Genomic DNA, 16,355 nt, shown 5'->3' on the forward strand with positions numbered 1-16,355 from the left:
CTATATGTCTCAGCCGCTTCTATTCGTCTTTGAGTTAGCCGCTAACTGCTATCATCTCATTTTTAAATCTCAAGCAATGGGTCACACGCTTAACACGTCATCAAAACGTCACACCCATGCCTCCCATGACTCCATCCTGCTAGCTATCCTGTTTATACAGACATCGGTTCGGCATTGTCACTACCTCCGTTCCTGGCTCCGAGGAGAGACAACTCTGTCCCCCCATTCCGCCATCATACCTTTTATACAGAACTGCAAGACGGGATAACAGTGCAATGTTCCTGCCATGAACAGGCAGTGTTAAAGGGGCTAGGCTTCTTTTTGCAGCCAGTGGAATCACCCCCTGCTGGCCATTAGAAAGAGTGCAGGTTTTTAGCTGTCAGGTATACTTCCAGGGTATGTGGCTCCCTGAATAGGATTTTGTCGCTGCAATACCATGACTTGCCATTGGGAAAAAATTGGAGGCCAAGTCAAGCAGCATTCTTAGGGGCCTGAACCATGTCCAGTTTCTTTATGGTAGCAAGCCAGCTCACCTCCTGTTGGACAGTTAAATCACAATCAAGCCTGCAGAGATTGCGTTGATGATGTTGCATTATTCCATCTACCTAATGCTAGATGACACCACAGTATCTCTGTTAACAGATTTTTAACGTGTGGTTATTCAAGAAACAAAAGCACTGCATCTTTTTTACTGAAGCTTTTATTTTGAAGCGTTAAACGGAAGTGGTCTTTGTTTTATTACGGTTGTTTGACCCTCGTGTCTCGCTGGCCAGTCAGCCTCTGCAACCCACCGCTGCCGCTTGCAGAGGAACACACACCGACACACTCACACATACACACACGTAGACTTCACACGGTAATCTCGGACGCCTCTCGCCGGTGGTAGAGGACGCTTGGTCGGACCGCGGAGGGGTCGGGATATCGCCTCGGTTCTGCCCGGGAATCAGTTAATATCTGCCGGACGCGGAGCTCTCTGATCGGCCGGTGATGCGGGAGCAGCTTCGGAAGTGAGTGCTGGGCTGGGAACTGTTAGTGGTGGTGATTAATAATGGTGATGGTAATTGTGCTGGTCGTAATGCAGTAAACCTGTTCACACAGACAACACACTGGCTGTGGGTTTTCATGGGCAGCAGAGAGGCGGAGAGCAGGGGCACAGATATCCCCCACACTCTGCAGAAACACACAGTATTCCAGCAGTAGTCACTATCTGCGCAAAAATACGCATACAAACTGGACCATTCATTCAAATTACATTTTCCAGATGGAGAAATAACGTTAGATGCTCTCCCTTCTTGTGTGCTGTTAAACCATTTCTGCAAGACCATCCAAAATGCATAACGAATGAATGTCACATAGCATGTTCACATGAATTTTCTGGACAAATCTGAAGCATACTGCAAAAATATTCACTGGTATAAGTAAACATATGTATTTGCATGTCAGGGATGGAGCCCTGAGCGTATGAACAGAAAAACAGGACGTTAATTTTCCATGAAAAGGGAGGAAAACTGTCCTATATGGTAGCCATTAAACCCAGCCAGCCCCTTTCTTCACAGCGGCTGCTGATTGTGATTGTTACCGGGGAATCAGGCGAGGTGTGCGGCCAGTGAGGCTCTTGGACCCGCTGTTCCCTCCGGATACCCGAACCGTGCATTTCCTAATTGTAAAGCCTCCCAGTGCACTGTTTAACTGGCTAGTTGCTGCCATGTTGGAATAAGAAGGGCATTGAATGCTTTAAAGCAGGCTGCAAACGGAGCTCTGTGCTGCCTGCGTTTATTTGCCCGTATGTGTTTGAATTTGGCCCGACAGCGATATGTGTGAGTGTGTGTGTGGTGCGTTGGCTGAGTTTTTGCATGAGAAAAGAGCCCCGCCGAGCAAAGCAGCAATGTATCACTGTGTTGCATTCCTTCACAGTCACAAACCAGTCACACACGGAGGTGCAAACACAATCACCCCCGTGCCAGCAAAGCAGCCCGTGTCTGGATCAGTGCGTTTTTGCACGGTGTGTGCGTGCGGAGGTGTGCGCACCGTGCACGGCGATTTTGATGTGCTGCGTTGGTCTATTTTCGGCTGGAAAAATATCGCCAGGCCTCATTTTTCAGTGCAAACAGCGGGGTTTTTAGGTTCATGTGTGGTGTTCATCCACGGTTCAGATCATTTGCAGATCCACTGTGAAGTGGGATGAGGTTGTCCTGCACTGATATGACATGGACCTCTATGTATATATGTGTGTCTGTGTGTGTGTGTGTGTGTGTGTGTGTGTGTGTGTGTGTGTGTGTGTGTGTGTGTGTGTGCACTTCAGGAGTTGGTTAAATGAGAGCAGGGGATGCGGGCTGGCTGGTGCAGATTTTTGGCACCAATGTGATTGCAGGTGTGTGTGTGTGTGTGTGTATGTGTGTGTATGTGTGCACTGATTAAATACAGCTGATGGATAAAAAGCCTAACACACACATAGATTCAACCCCAGTTGCTGGATAGTGGTGCTGACGTGCTTGGGCATGATTGTTATGGCTCATGTGTGTGCTGTCTTTGTATTTGGTGTCGATGATTATCAACCACAAGCTCTAGTTCAGCCCGATCTTTGTTTTCAGGGGGTGAATTTCTGCGTTGATAGGTAGAGATGGAATAAAGTTGACCACATTCAAGCTGCATGCCTTTTCTGTTCGGGTATCATGTTTGAATGACTTATAATACATGATCTTGGATGACTGCAGCATCAAGAAGATGTTGGTTTCTGAATCAGCATGTGAGAACAGATAACTCTGGCATTAATGTGTTCACTTAGTTGGAATGACTTCAGATCAGACTGGTTTTGAGAGAGAAACCAGAAGCTGTCAGAAAAGTTTAAAGATGATACTTAATAACCATCTTCCTTAGTCCTCAGGGGATAATTAGCCTGCCAAAACCTTTCAGCTCACAGCCCAAAATGTCTAATATGAATGTCCGCCACTAGAGAACAAAAAAAAGAGCTGCTTCTGTTTCCCTTCTTCCAGACTTTGTGGGGGAGCCGTCAGACGTGTGAGCCAGCCAGAGTCACCATTACTGCAGGAAAAGTTCATCCCATACTTCATGTACAAAAGTTGCTTCTGTGCAGAATCGGTTATCAGCATGAATCTACTCATATTCAAAGTAATTTTCTCCCTTCTGAAGGCCTCAGGTTGTATTTTAAAATGATGAAAAATTACTTCTTGTGTGTAGAGCGTCAAACTAATGAAGCATTTAGTCTTGCTGGGGAGATAATCTGCACTCAGCCTGTACACAGATCTGATTGTGGTGACGATGATGCCAATGACAGATTTCAGTGTTTTTAAGAGGGCTGATAAAATCGTCAATGAGCTGTTCCACGAGGGAACAGTTGTTCCGAGTGATATCTATAATCACGTATATTTACCAGTGGTTTCAACCTCCTGAAGCAAAAAGCATCAAAAGATTTTTTTCCCCAGCCTTTCATGCAATTTCACATTGATTCTTACAGCGAGCAGTGGCTGTGAAAACAAAAGATTCGCCAAAGGTCACAAAGTAAAATGTGTGAGAAATGAATTTCTTCCATTTGGGTTCAATCATCTCTTTGTTGAACCACTGCAGTATGAGGACTGTATGTTTTTTGTATTACATGAGGTTTAGGGTGGGCAGCCCCCTCTTCTTTTTCTGTGCGTGCAGCTGTTAATATATAAATGACACTTGTGACAAAGCCACTTTAACTAGTATGCCTTCAGTTCATACTGCAGATAAAGCTCAGCCAGTGCAGCACTCATGGTTGTGATTAAGTAACAAAGCATATGACATGGGGCAGGGTCTCTCACACAGACATTTATTTGTGCTGGGTCTAGCCTATGTAATGGCAGCAACAGAAAGTTTACTAACCCCCCCATGGTTGTGGTGATCACTGATCACTATGTCTTTCAGGTCTGTAAAATAAGTGAACTCACAATTTCCTTAAACCCAAAGTGATGTCATCAAATTGCTTATTTTGCCTTATCAACACACCAGTACCTACAAGCATTTAGTTTAAATCGATTAATCAATTACCAGAGATTAAAGACCCCCCCAGACATGTTTCATGACATGTACAAAGTACTATGGGTATGGGATGCACTCTGGTTTTCGTTCATAGTCTATTTGTGGTCTGAGTAGTATTGACTAACCACATTCGAGCGGCATGCAAACAGCTTTATGAGGAGCAAAAGAGGCTGATGACGATTTAGCTTTTTATTAGCTAGGGAAAAAATGTATCTGCTTTCATGAGCAGATATCTGTTTATAGCGATTTGCCAAACTGACAGGTGCACAAAAAAGTCTTGGCACAAATATCTGCTGGCTTCACTGGAACCCCCAAAATATTGGCTGTTCCCTACAGAGGCTGTATCATTGTCAGACCAATAGCCCATGGATTCTAAGATTGTGGCACAGTGGTTAGCACTGTTGTCTTACACTAAGAGGGTTCTGGGTTTTTTTTCTGGGTTCTCCAGCTTCCTCCCACAGTCCAAAGACATGCACATTGATTGGTGACTGTAAATTGTACATAGATGTGATTGTGAGCGTAAAAGGTTGTCTGTCTCTACATGTATCCCCCCTCTTGGCCAATGTCAGGTGGGATTCATTGAACTGGATAAGCGGTATATCGTTGATGGACGGACACTTTGGACTCTTGGCAAAAACACATAACTTGAAGACGTCCCCTTGAACTCTGTGAAACTCACAGAAATTCCTCCATACACCATCTTGATACCAGTCAATCTGAAAATAGACCTCATGAAATGCACTGTTTACCCCAGTATTCATTAGAGACTACAGTGTCCAGCAGTTTTAGGTTATAATTTTGCCCTTTCAATGAAAAAAATTATACTGTGTAGTTGTAGTTGTTTTTAAAAGATTTACATCTTCACTAGGAACCATTGGGCTTGAGGCTGATAGCCAAAGACAATACAGATAGATCACAAAGTATTTCAACAGGATAATGGTCTTCTTATCGAATTTGCTTACAATAACTAAAATAAATATGAACACCAGAATTATCCATTGAAAATCTCATGATGTTTAATTAAGATGCAGAACTAATCATGGGTCTAAAATAGTAACTCATCATTATGATACATTATTACAAGAAACATAATAACAGTTATCTTTCAGCTCTGTGTGATCCCTCAGGTTTTGGCTGTACTTTTAGGTTCTCTTTCACAAACAGCTTCCTCTAATATCCAGCTGATGAATATGGCTTTTATGCCTTTTAGCCCGCTTTTTCTCTTGATCACATTACATCCCTGAAGGCCATTGTTTGAGATCATTCAGATGCCTGGTGTGCAGGAGACATTCTGTCAGGGCTCACTCTTGCTGATAGGCACTGGAAAACATCGCCGTAGACCATAAACCACCTTTAATCATTCATCCAAGAGCCATAATTGACTGCAGTGAGAAAGTGACACTGGTGTCTCTGTATGGATCCATTATTTAAAACGCCTATCTGTCACCGCCGCAATAGGCTATTCAGCTGCCTTTTAACTGCAATATGTAGTATTGTGTGTTCACACGTGTGTGGGTGTGTCATTGTGTGACGGCACGTGCGCGTAATTGTCTGTCAAAGAGTAACTGTAGTTCAATCCAACCCTACGTTTTGTTGCACTTTATATTTCCTGGACAAAAGCAGGCCTTGAGAAACAGTATGATCAGATTCAGTATAATTAGTAATCGAGTGATTGTTGTGTGTGCAGTGTGAGCAGGAGCAGCCAAAGCAGCAGATTTGCCCAGATTTAAAAAAAAAAAATAGACTGCAGGCCAGGGATACTCCACTTACTTTGCCTGGTGGCTGCTTTGCAAAATGACAGGAGGCCAGGGGTCGCACAGGTCAGATGTGTGCAAGGGCGTTTCTAGGAATTTAAGGATATTAGAGGCTTAGTCTGAAACTCTGTCAGGTGGTCCAGGGGATCCTCCCATGGCACTTTTTCATCAAACAAGCTCTATTTTGATGCTGTTCAATGCACTCTGGCACCTTATTTACAATCAGAGTACAAAAAACTCCCAGCATGAATTAATTTATTTTCATTCTGAGTGAGAAAATGGTTGGGGGTCACCCAGCACCCTGTTGAGGGCCAGATTTTGCCGGTGGGCTGTAAGTTGAGTATCACCACTGTAGGCTAAAAACATGTACGTGAAATAGAAATAGACATTCAGAGAGGTTCAGCCTTTGTTTACCTGTTGTGCAATTCAGTATAAAGCCGGCCGATTTTCCTTATTTAGTATATGTATTAGTATTATTATATATATTAGTATTATTATTCCGATCTTATGATCAGCTATTGAAGCCTGGCACTTTCATAAAATGCCACCACCACTCCTCCTGATCCATTTTCTTTAGCATAAATACATTTTGAAAGTGCTGACATTAAAATATTGCCCATACCATCAGCAGCTTTTTACCATCTAAAAAACATTGCCAAAATTAAAGGTATAGTGTCTGAACCTGACTTGGAGAGACTTATCCATGCATTTGTCTCTAGTAGGTTAGACTACTGTAACGGCCTGCTCACTGGCCTCTCCAAACGGGCCGTAAGACAGCTCCAGTACATCCAGAATGCTGCTGCTCGGGTCCTGACCAGAACCAGGAAGTACGAGCACATTAGTCCTGTGCTCAGGTCTCTACACTGGCTTCCTGTGGCTCAGAGAATAGACTTTAAAGCAGCTCTGCTTGTGTACAAGTCTCTCCACAGCCTAGCACCAAAGTACATCTCTGACATGTTAGTGCCATATGAACCATCTCGGACTCTGAGGACCTCAGGGACCGGCCTCCTGCTGGTGCCCAGAGTCAGGACTAAACATGGGGAATCAGGATTCCAGTTTTATGCAGCTAAAATCTAGAACAGTCTTTCTGAAGATGTGAGACAGGCCTCTGCTCTGACAATGTTCAAATCTAGGCTCAAAACAGCTCTATTTCACTGTGCATGTGACTGAAAGGATCTTATCTGCACTCTTCTCTTTTAAAGTTCATTTTATAATGATTATTTATATTTTTATTTTGTATTGTGATTTTAATGCATTTTCTTGTTCTGTAAAGCACTTTGAATTGCTTTGTGTACAAATTGTGCTCTACAAATAAACTTGCCTTGCCTTACTGTCGAACATTTTGGTGGCATCTCAGCAATCGAATAGGCTGCAAGCAAAACCTTACACATGTCGTTTTTTCCTAGTTCTGGGTACAAAAGGGATCAAATGTAGGTATCATTTTGACTGGAGAAGTTTTGATACTGCTTGATACTGGGTTATTTGGCAGGATACCTTAAAGTTATCAAATGCAGCTCTAGTGATTTGACAGTTAAACGGACCAGCTGAAGTTTGGAACTGTCTCAAAAGTGCATGCAAAGTGGCCAAAAGGGGATGTTTTAATTTTTGTCAGTAGCTTTCAGTGTTTCTTAATAGATGCTTCAAACCAACTTTATTTTAATTTGGATCACCTTCTGCTGTTGCAGAAGGTGTAATGTCTGTCAGACAGTCCTTCCACCACTTTGGTCCAGGCTGAAATATATACTATTTCACACATGTTAGCAATGCTAACACACTAAATCAAGATGATGAGCATGACTCCTGCTTTTCATCAGTCTGTCTGACAGTCGGTATTGTAATTGTGAGCATGTTGTAGGCCTGCTCCTCAAATATCGAAGGAGTTGTAGAACATGTAGGTCATTTACAGTATGTATTGTGAAAAACAAGACTTTTCTTTGATCTTTATTTCAGTTTCTTGTGTTTTTTCTCGCTATTTCATCTCATTAAGATGAACCATCACTGTTTCCACTGGTTTCTATCCCTGTTCGCACTGGGATATGGTGGGTGGGGGATGTGAATGTTGAACGCTCTTCCCCTCCCTCATCAACTTCAATCAGATTGCCCTCGAGCAAGGCAGCGAATCCCTGACTGTTCCGCCGGAGATGCTCAGTGTGCAGTAGTTTATCTTTTGACAGTTTACGATGCATTATCAACACTTTGGCTTGTCCCGGGGCCATGATACATTTCCAAGGGAGACAGTGTCGGCTTTCAAAGAGCATAAAAAAAGAGTCAAAACGAGAGATGCTTAGTTCCTGCAGGCCACCACTGATACATGGTTGTTCTCTCATGTTGTTTTTTTTTGTTCATTAATCCCAATGGGGCATCTGGTGGGAAGTGGTCGGACTGCAGTTCTGGATGGTGTAGACATATTGGAACAATGTGTTTGTCAGGTGTTTTGGCGTGTGTGTGTGTGTGTGTGTGTGTGTGTGTGTGTAACTGTGCAGTATCCTCCTCTTCCTAGGGCTGTCACGATCATGATATTTCAGTTTATGATTAATCGTCATACAAATTGTCAACCAAATAATTGCAATTAACAGTTTGTCGTCTGCTGTTTATTTCATGCCACACAGCGGTGCTGTTGTGTTTGGCTCTGCAACCAGACCTAAGTCCATGTTGTTAATTTCAGTGGCTGCTCATTGAAATGATGCAATTGTCTGCAAAAGAGTGTCAATAAACCTTTAGATAGTTTGCCGAAACACTGTTTCACACACTGAGATTTTCCTGAAAGGACCCACGCTACTCTTACGACACTTTGTTTTCCAAACGTTTTTATGTCCGTTATCTAATCTAATTAGAAAAGCTGAATAAGTGTCAACGCCAGCGTAACTTTCCCATAGCTATCAAACACACAGTTGCACCCGTAGGGGAGACTCTCTGCTATAAATCAAGGGAGCCTTTATCGGCAGCCCTCTGTCATCATCTTGCTCCAGAATGCAACAAATACGGACTCATATGAGCTGAAACGAAAGAACATGCCCAAGAGCTGTAAGGTCTTCACAGCCAAGCTTTTTTATTTTCCATGTTTGTTTCCCAACATTGGAACTTTGTGCTCTGACAGACACTTTAATCGCCCAGTGAATAAATTTGCACTTAATTCCCTTTATATGTTGCCACATTTGTAAATAGGGGTGGGCAATTTGGCCCTAAAATAATATCACAATATGTCAAGGTATTTTTGCAATAATGACATTCTCCATGATATGACAAAACACTGAAAATTATTTTAGTATTCATTTCAAGAACACAACTGCAACAAATGAAGTGTTGTAGTTTTTAATGTCAGCATAAACATAACAGATTGCCCTCAGATATTCTTTGAGAACCTGACAAAAATAATGTACCTGTGAATCTGCTGTATAGATATTGAGGAGTATATATACATTAAATTAAGAGGCAATTCGAATTGTTACATAAAAGTTACCCCAAAGGCTTCAAAACCGTCTTACTCTCCTCTGTCATTTGGAAAAATCCAAAACGAATCTAATCTAAGTACTGGGGTTCGGTTGGTCTCAAGAACATTTTTTGAAGGTGTCAGTCTCGTCTTGGACTCAGCCACATTTTTACTCTGTTGTATTTCGTTCTCAGACAAAGGACTCAGGATTTTATTCCAAGACCGGTCAAGACCATGCAGGGATATCAAGTGTTGAATTAAGATGCTTTAGTTGATTTCAGCTCCTTAGTGTTTGTATTTGTTTGCTCATAGAAAACAAAGGATAATTCCCAAACATAAACTTAACCTCTGCATTGCCTTTTGATTATTTTATGAAGATATTTTTCAGGGTACACTTATATATGCACATGCACACACAGTATGGCAATAAAATTGGTGAATAAGGAGGGATCTTCATTTGTTTTCTTTGGGTGTTTTCATGGATTTGTAGATCTTTTGGAACAACTTGAGAAGCACCTATGGTTCACGTGTTCCACATTTTATTATGTGTTCTGAAGTGTTGGACTCTCACTGGTCTGGTCTTGTACTTGACTCAGTCTCAACCCCTCAAAGTCTTGGTCTTGTCTTGGTCTCGATACACTCTGTTCTTGGTCATGAATTGGTCTTGGTTTAGGTGGTCTTGACTCCAACGCTGCTCTTAGCAGCAGATTGTTCAGGTCCAGTCCCTGTGGCCAATATGATAAAAATCCCCACAAAAGGAAGATGACAGGCCAAGTAAAAAATCAAGTACGAATTAAATGTTGTGTCAATGCTTTGTTTTACAGTATATTGTTTTCTTGTCCAGCAGGACACCAGGTTCAATAAAACAGCTTTTCCTTTCACAGGAAGATGTATTGTTCTGTGACTCATCAATTGGTTCCTGACCCCAGGGTGAGATTCGGCAACTTAGATCACTTCAGCTTTGTATGGAAATAGAAGTGCTCCTCATTGCTGTTTATTTGCTTCTGAGCAGCTGATGTAAACAGCTGCAAGTTACCTGTCTTGCTCGAGGGTGTCTTGTCAGATTTTCCCAGCGGATTCAGCCAGTTAGAACCCCGCATCGCTGCATGTTTGATTCTGCACGGTTATTAGAAGCATTTGTCCGAGTGGCTTGAAGCGGCACACCAATGACGAGCTGAGTGACTGAGCTACTGTTTGCACAGACTCTGAGCTTAGAGGATTTTTAAGTAGCTCTTCACCATGGGACCCCTCTCCTCATTATCTGGAGTGGGAGTGTGGGAGAGAGGCAGTAGAGAGAAAAACAAGGGCAATGCAGAGAAAAAACACAGCATATGGATTATTATTTGTCTGCTTTTCAGACAAAGGTTAACTGCAGGTGCGCTTGTGTGTGACCAACTCGACGTGTGCTTATAACAAGCTGGGAAGGGTTACAGTGTGTACCAGCATGCCTCAGGACAGAATTATAAAGCAGAAAACAGCACTTTGTCTGTGAAGGAACGCTTTTTTTTTTCCACTAACCCACAACTCCCACTCACACCCACCACTTTGCACACTTACTATCCACATGTATGTTAGTCTGATCACACACACCTGTACTGGGGAAATATGTGTGGTCTCACAGAAGACTAAGAATATTTTTAAATTCTTTCTTCACCTCCAGCTCTTGTCTCATTTTCACCTTCACATCAGCAATGAAATGGCTTAATATTTCATTCTAACTGGCACTGAATAGACACTCAACTGTCCTATATCCAACTTAATGGCGAAAGTGTCACAGACACATTGATTGACACACACACTTTATTAAGAAGCCACTTTCTTTTACAGGATTGCAGAGAGACAACTGTCTATTTATTAACCATCTGACGTATAAAGTGGAAGGCCCTGGAAACCATTTCTTGAGACTCCACTGTTCTCCGTCTCCTGTGAAGGACTTTTCAAATATTTGATGTGCTCTGAACAAAAAACCTTAATTGCCTCGCTGCTAAGACATGTGGCTTCCATTAGCTTTATGTAAACAGGCAGCTGGCGCATTACCATCACATTTACAGCAGCGTCGATCTGACACTTCACACTTGTATTTATCGTGGCACAGAACTTCTCTTTTCTCGCTCGAATGGAGACACTTTGTTATTAATGCAGCTGGAATTAGCCGTCCAGACTTTCTTATCATGTTAGTACCATAATTGTTGCAACAGCAGCTAAGTGGAACTAATGACCAGGAAAATCAGCTCTTTGCTTTACAGTAACACAATTAGTTTTTGCTGCCATTTAATGTAAGCAGAGTTAATGTTTCCTAGATGGCATTTCAATTCAAAGTGGGTGTTTAAAGATGCTATGAATTCATCTGGGATTAAACAGCAAACGTCAGGAGGACATATGGAGAGAGTTGGCTTTTGTATGACTGCAAATACTGACACCATATTTAAGGTAATAAAGCAATAAATAAGCAGCAATAAAATATCATCTTAATTCAAGAGCTTCTGTACCTGTATGAGTTTCCATATCGAACGTCGTGCAATATTAATTCCTCTCAATCAGTGTGTGGTGGTGTATTTTTCTGTAGAGACTCTGCCCTTTGCCTGTACTCTCTTATTTTCTGTGTTTGAGATGTTCATGGGCGTGTACCCTGCAGTGCTCAGGTGAGGTCAGGGCTTTATGAAAAGGTCCAGGTGCCAGGCTGTAAACAGCAGACTTCTAAGAAAGACTGCTCCAAAAAAAGAAGCAAATATAGCAAGGTGAAATGTCAAATCAGAGTGAATCTGGGGTTGACTTTTACTCTCATTGTCACGAGTGTGTTTTCAAACCTTTACCATCAATTTTTCATGGTATACCTTTTAACAGGTTATGATAAAGACACAGTAACTGAATGTAATACTAATATGTGAGCACAGTATGGAAGCAAAGATATACCAAAGGATTTATATCTATTCTCAAATACTTAACTGTGAAATTTAACCACTACTAAGTAAGTTGACACTTGAATATCACTAAAATTTCACCATTTACTTGAAACCATTTATCTGAGTTTATGTTGTTTGAAGTAATTTCAAGTTCACTAATTTGGATATATACGTTGAGAGAGATGGATTTCCGGTTGTTAAAAAGACCTCTCTTTCTTGGTCTGACAGAATGTGACCTGACTCGACTGCAGATCACTGGCAGGATGTTCATGTTTTAGATCCAAAAAATGACTCATTTAATTTGGGGGACTTGAATGTAGTTTTTACGCCTCTGCACTGGCAACAGCCATGGCTGGGTGGGTGTCACCAGAGGATCCACAATATTATAACGATACTTAAGTCACGATACAGTATTATTGCAATTTAAAAAAATGTTGCAATATGCTCAATATTGCGACAAAACATATTGCGATTTATTACCTTTTTTCAACTGTAAATGAAGTCCCTAAAGGAAGTTTTGTCAACATCTGTTTTATCTAAGATAAAGTTTTCAGTCTGTTCATTTAATGTCAGCCATTTTTTTGGCTGAATTAAAATGTGTCTTGGGGACTGTAAATGCAATTGATTGTATTATTCTAGTAGGCTACCTTAAGTTTAATTTGTATTTGAATAAAAAATTAATACTCGGCACAAGCCCTTTTTTCACAGGAATTGTGCAAATTTGCAGGAAAGCCCAATCAGTCTTCTTTCAGCATTGGCAGTATAAAAACAAAATTGGGGAGTGCAGCAAAATGCCACCTGCCTACTTTTGTTTATACGGAACGCGCCTTTTGAGCAAGTAACAAAAGTAGCTCAGCGTGTGACGTTAACAGTGATGTACTCCGAGGGAAGCTGCAGCTGGTCAGTCCTTTGGCAATCCTCTCATAAGTTGGCCCGTCCTTCACCGTCCCCATCATCTGCCGGTTAATGGCCTCTTCATTTGCGAGGACAAGGAGGGCACGCGATTCTTTGTCTTCCCAGTTGCTCATCTTTACAGTGTCTGTCAGGTTTATGTTTCCCTCTTGCCACTAGTACTAGCTGTTCGCTAATTCCTGCTATCAGCTGTTTCCTGTTTATCCACCGCCAATATGTCTACCCTACGAGGCAGAAAATTGGGCACCTCGGATCAACTCGTCAATCCGGCTCTGTGTGTCTAAACGCTCGCAGCTTGCTGGCAAAATGGCCCAACATTTGCAGAAAATCTGGCAGTGTAAAAGGGGCTACTGTGTGGTGATATGATATTACCACACAAAAATGTTATACTATGCTGTATCAGTTTTCTTTTCTTTTTTTTCCCCACCCCTACTGGAGGCATTATGTTTTTTAGGTTGTCCATCTGTCCCATTCTCATAAAGGGGATTTCTCAGGAAGACCTTGATGAAATTTTCTCAAATTTGGCACAAACGGTCAAAAGACAAAACATGTTTTCACCCATAACTCAAAAATTCATTCACTAACCATGACATAATTTCACACAGATGTCTACTGAGATAAAATGATGAAGTTATGACGTTTTATATCCACAAGGTCGAAGGTCAACTTCACCATGACACCATAATGTTTGCTGTCTATTAGTCAACACCATACCTTCAACACAGAAGGGGAGACATTCGGTCAGATACTGAATTGATGACGCTAATCTTTGAGCTGTGCTGAGTGTATAGATCTTCTGTGCTGCCAGGTTGAAGATATGTGTGAGGCATCTACGTTTTAGAATTTGTGGCTTCTTTGCAGCAACATCCACATTTGAAGCACTGTCAGCTGTCATGGCTACATATGGCTCTGGACAAACATGGATACAAACTGTAACTGCAACTTGACAGGTGGGCAGAGGCATACAACTGCGAGGCGGTAATTCTGTCTAGACATTGCAATATTTGAAACGACCTCTGAGGAATCCAAGAGACTTCAAAGCGAAAAATTTCATGCTGTGGTATTTATATTATAACATTGAGTATTCAGTAGTGTATACATTCCACAGTATGGAATCCAGTTGTATATAAACATTCATATTTTTATGGCCCTTTTCTGCATCCATACAAGACCTCCGCTACTTAAATTTTGCATGTGTGTTTCACATTTCTAAATTAATGTTTGGCAAGGTAGTAATACAGCATAGGAAACTGTACACAATGTATAGAGAGTAGGAGGAGCTGGGGATTGATAGGGGCCCCTGGAGCTGCTTAATCCAGCCATGTTTTGATAAAGACAATTTATTTTTGTCAATTTCTTTGAGGTGTCATCTTCTGAATTCTTTAGGCCTCTGATGGCCTCATTCAAATTACTGTGTGACAGGTTAACTTGTCTTATTAGTTGTAACCCATGGGTAGACAGATGCACAATACAGGGTTGACATGGAGCGTGCAGGACAGTAGGAGCTGGAATAACAGGACGGGTTAAGTATCGTCATTATCATTCATATTCATTTCCACGAGAAAATGCATGTCCCTCATTGCAGTTCTGAGGGCGTAAATCTCACACACACAGATTCCCTTTTCACTCGATCTGTTTCTCTCCAACACACACAAATGCACAGCCAAGTCTCCTGTGAGTGGCGAGCAGCAGTCACGAGGAGAGAATGTGTGAGGGGAGAATGACACAGCAGCCATCTATCTCTCTTCCTCCCTCTGCCTCTTTTCTTTCTTCCTCTATCACACTTGTGTGATGCAGGGAGGATGGAGCCTGTATGGGTTTGTGCCACAGTGGGTTGTTATTTACTAAGATTAGGAGATGGAGAGGAGAAACACACAAACAACAGGATTAATGTCATAGTGTTGGATTTTGGGGAAGCTGATCTAATTCATCAGAGACTGAGATTCATTTCAGTTTTACCCAAAAGGACCTTCCATCTCCTTTTGGGTTTTTAGGAAGTCATTTGGCATTACAACGCTGTTTTAAAGGCATCTGTCTAAATATTTACTTATTCAGAGGGTTTTATATGTCAACTGTACAAAACCAGTGTTCAGATTTATTTCAAGTCATCTGTATGTGAAGAAACTGAGTTGTGTTTTGATAACTTTGTTCTGATGGCAGCATTTAGTTTGGTTTAATCGGACTTTAAAGCTATTGGCAGAGCAACTATTATGATATCTCCTCAGAAATAAGAGCCATTTTTTATGTTTTAAGCTGACAAACATCATTAAAAATCTTTTTAGCATCTCAAAAATCTCATCAAAGATTAATCAAATGCTCTTGTATGGACATTGTATTCTAGTTTCCTTGTGAAACATTTGTATCAAATGTTTGACATGAAACTAGTCATTCTTACAGAGGGATTTCCATCAGTTTAGTTGGTTTAAGTGTGTTTAATTTACATTTTGTGTGTATAGCTGATGGTCCTATCCAGAGTAACACACTATAGGAAAGCAGAGGACCTTACATTGAGAGGCAAAAAAGGGAATGATGGTATCAAAATATAAATACACGATGACAGAGGTATGTGAGTCACTGTGGAGCAAGGGTGTAGATGTTGTATCAGGGTAGGGGGACGTTAATGGTCCCTGGAAATGTCAGTGTCAATTATTAGATGTATTTGGTTCAGACAGTCATGTCCCCCTCAGGATGAATTGTAATAACGTGGTTATACCTAAACTTTTCCTGTATCAGGTCAAGATTTTCATTTGTCCAGCACTTTGATTTATAACCAAATACCTGAAAAGCATATGACATTATCACCAGCCTCATCTGTTCTTTTGCTACGTTTCATTTACCTTGGAAGTCAGAGCTTGACATAACATCACACCTGAATTGCGTTCCAGTACAACAAGTTTGAAAACCAAGATGTTGTTAGCAATATCAGTTGATATGAGCGTACCATGCTGTATTTTACACATCCAGTACTCTAGCAACATTTTAATAAGACAGAGATAAGACAGAAGAGGTAATTAACAGTATATTACTACAGCTTTGACTATTGTTGATGCACAGAGCAGCCATGATGGGATGGCTTGGTGAAGTTCCTTTGACTTTCAGAGTCAGAAATCTGATTTCAGAAGGCTGTCCAGTTGAAATTTTCAACTGGAAACTTGAAATTCCAACTTCCCAGTGGAAATGGAATGCATCATTTGTGTTAAGTGTGAATTAGCATGCTAATATGCTAAACTAAGATGGTTAACGTGGTAAACCTGAAACCTGCTGAACATCAACATATTGCATTGAAGGGCTAGTGCTAGCATTTAGCTTGGAGTAATGTTTTCATGACTATTTAGT

At 41.3% G+C, this 16,355-nt stretch overlaps 1 protein-coding gene across 13 annotated transcripts in view; it reads left to right on the plus strand.

The window, feature by feature from the left end:
- The window catches only part of dmd (dystrophin), a 360,279-nt gene that overhangs the window by 311,055 nt on the left and 32,869 nt on the right, over positions 1-16,355 (plus strand). Inside the window, exon 1 of one of the 13 annotated variants that reach the window (XM_049569644.1) lies at positions 775-1,007. The exons of the other annotated variants lie outside the window; for them this stretch is intronic. Coding sequence (XP_049425601.1) covers positions 988-1,007 — 20 coding nt within the window. The 5' untranslated portion in view covers positions 775-987. Of the gene's footprint in view, positions 1-774; positions 1,008-16,355 lie in introns of those variants that run through there. 13 annotated transcript variants of the gene reach the window in all.

The sequence above is a fragment of the Epinephelus fuscoguttatus genome, linkage group LG24 (genome assembly GCF_011397635.1).
Source record: "Epinephelus fuscoguttatus linkage group LG24, E.fuscoguttatus.final_Chr_v1".
NCBI classification, from domain to species: Eukaryota; Metazoa; Chordata; class Actinopteri; order Perciformes; family Serranidae; genus Epinephelus; species Epinephelus fuscoguttatus.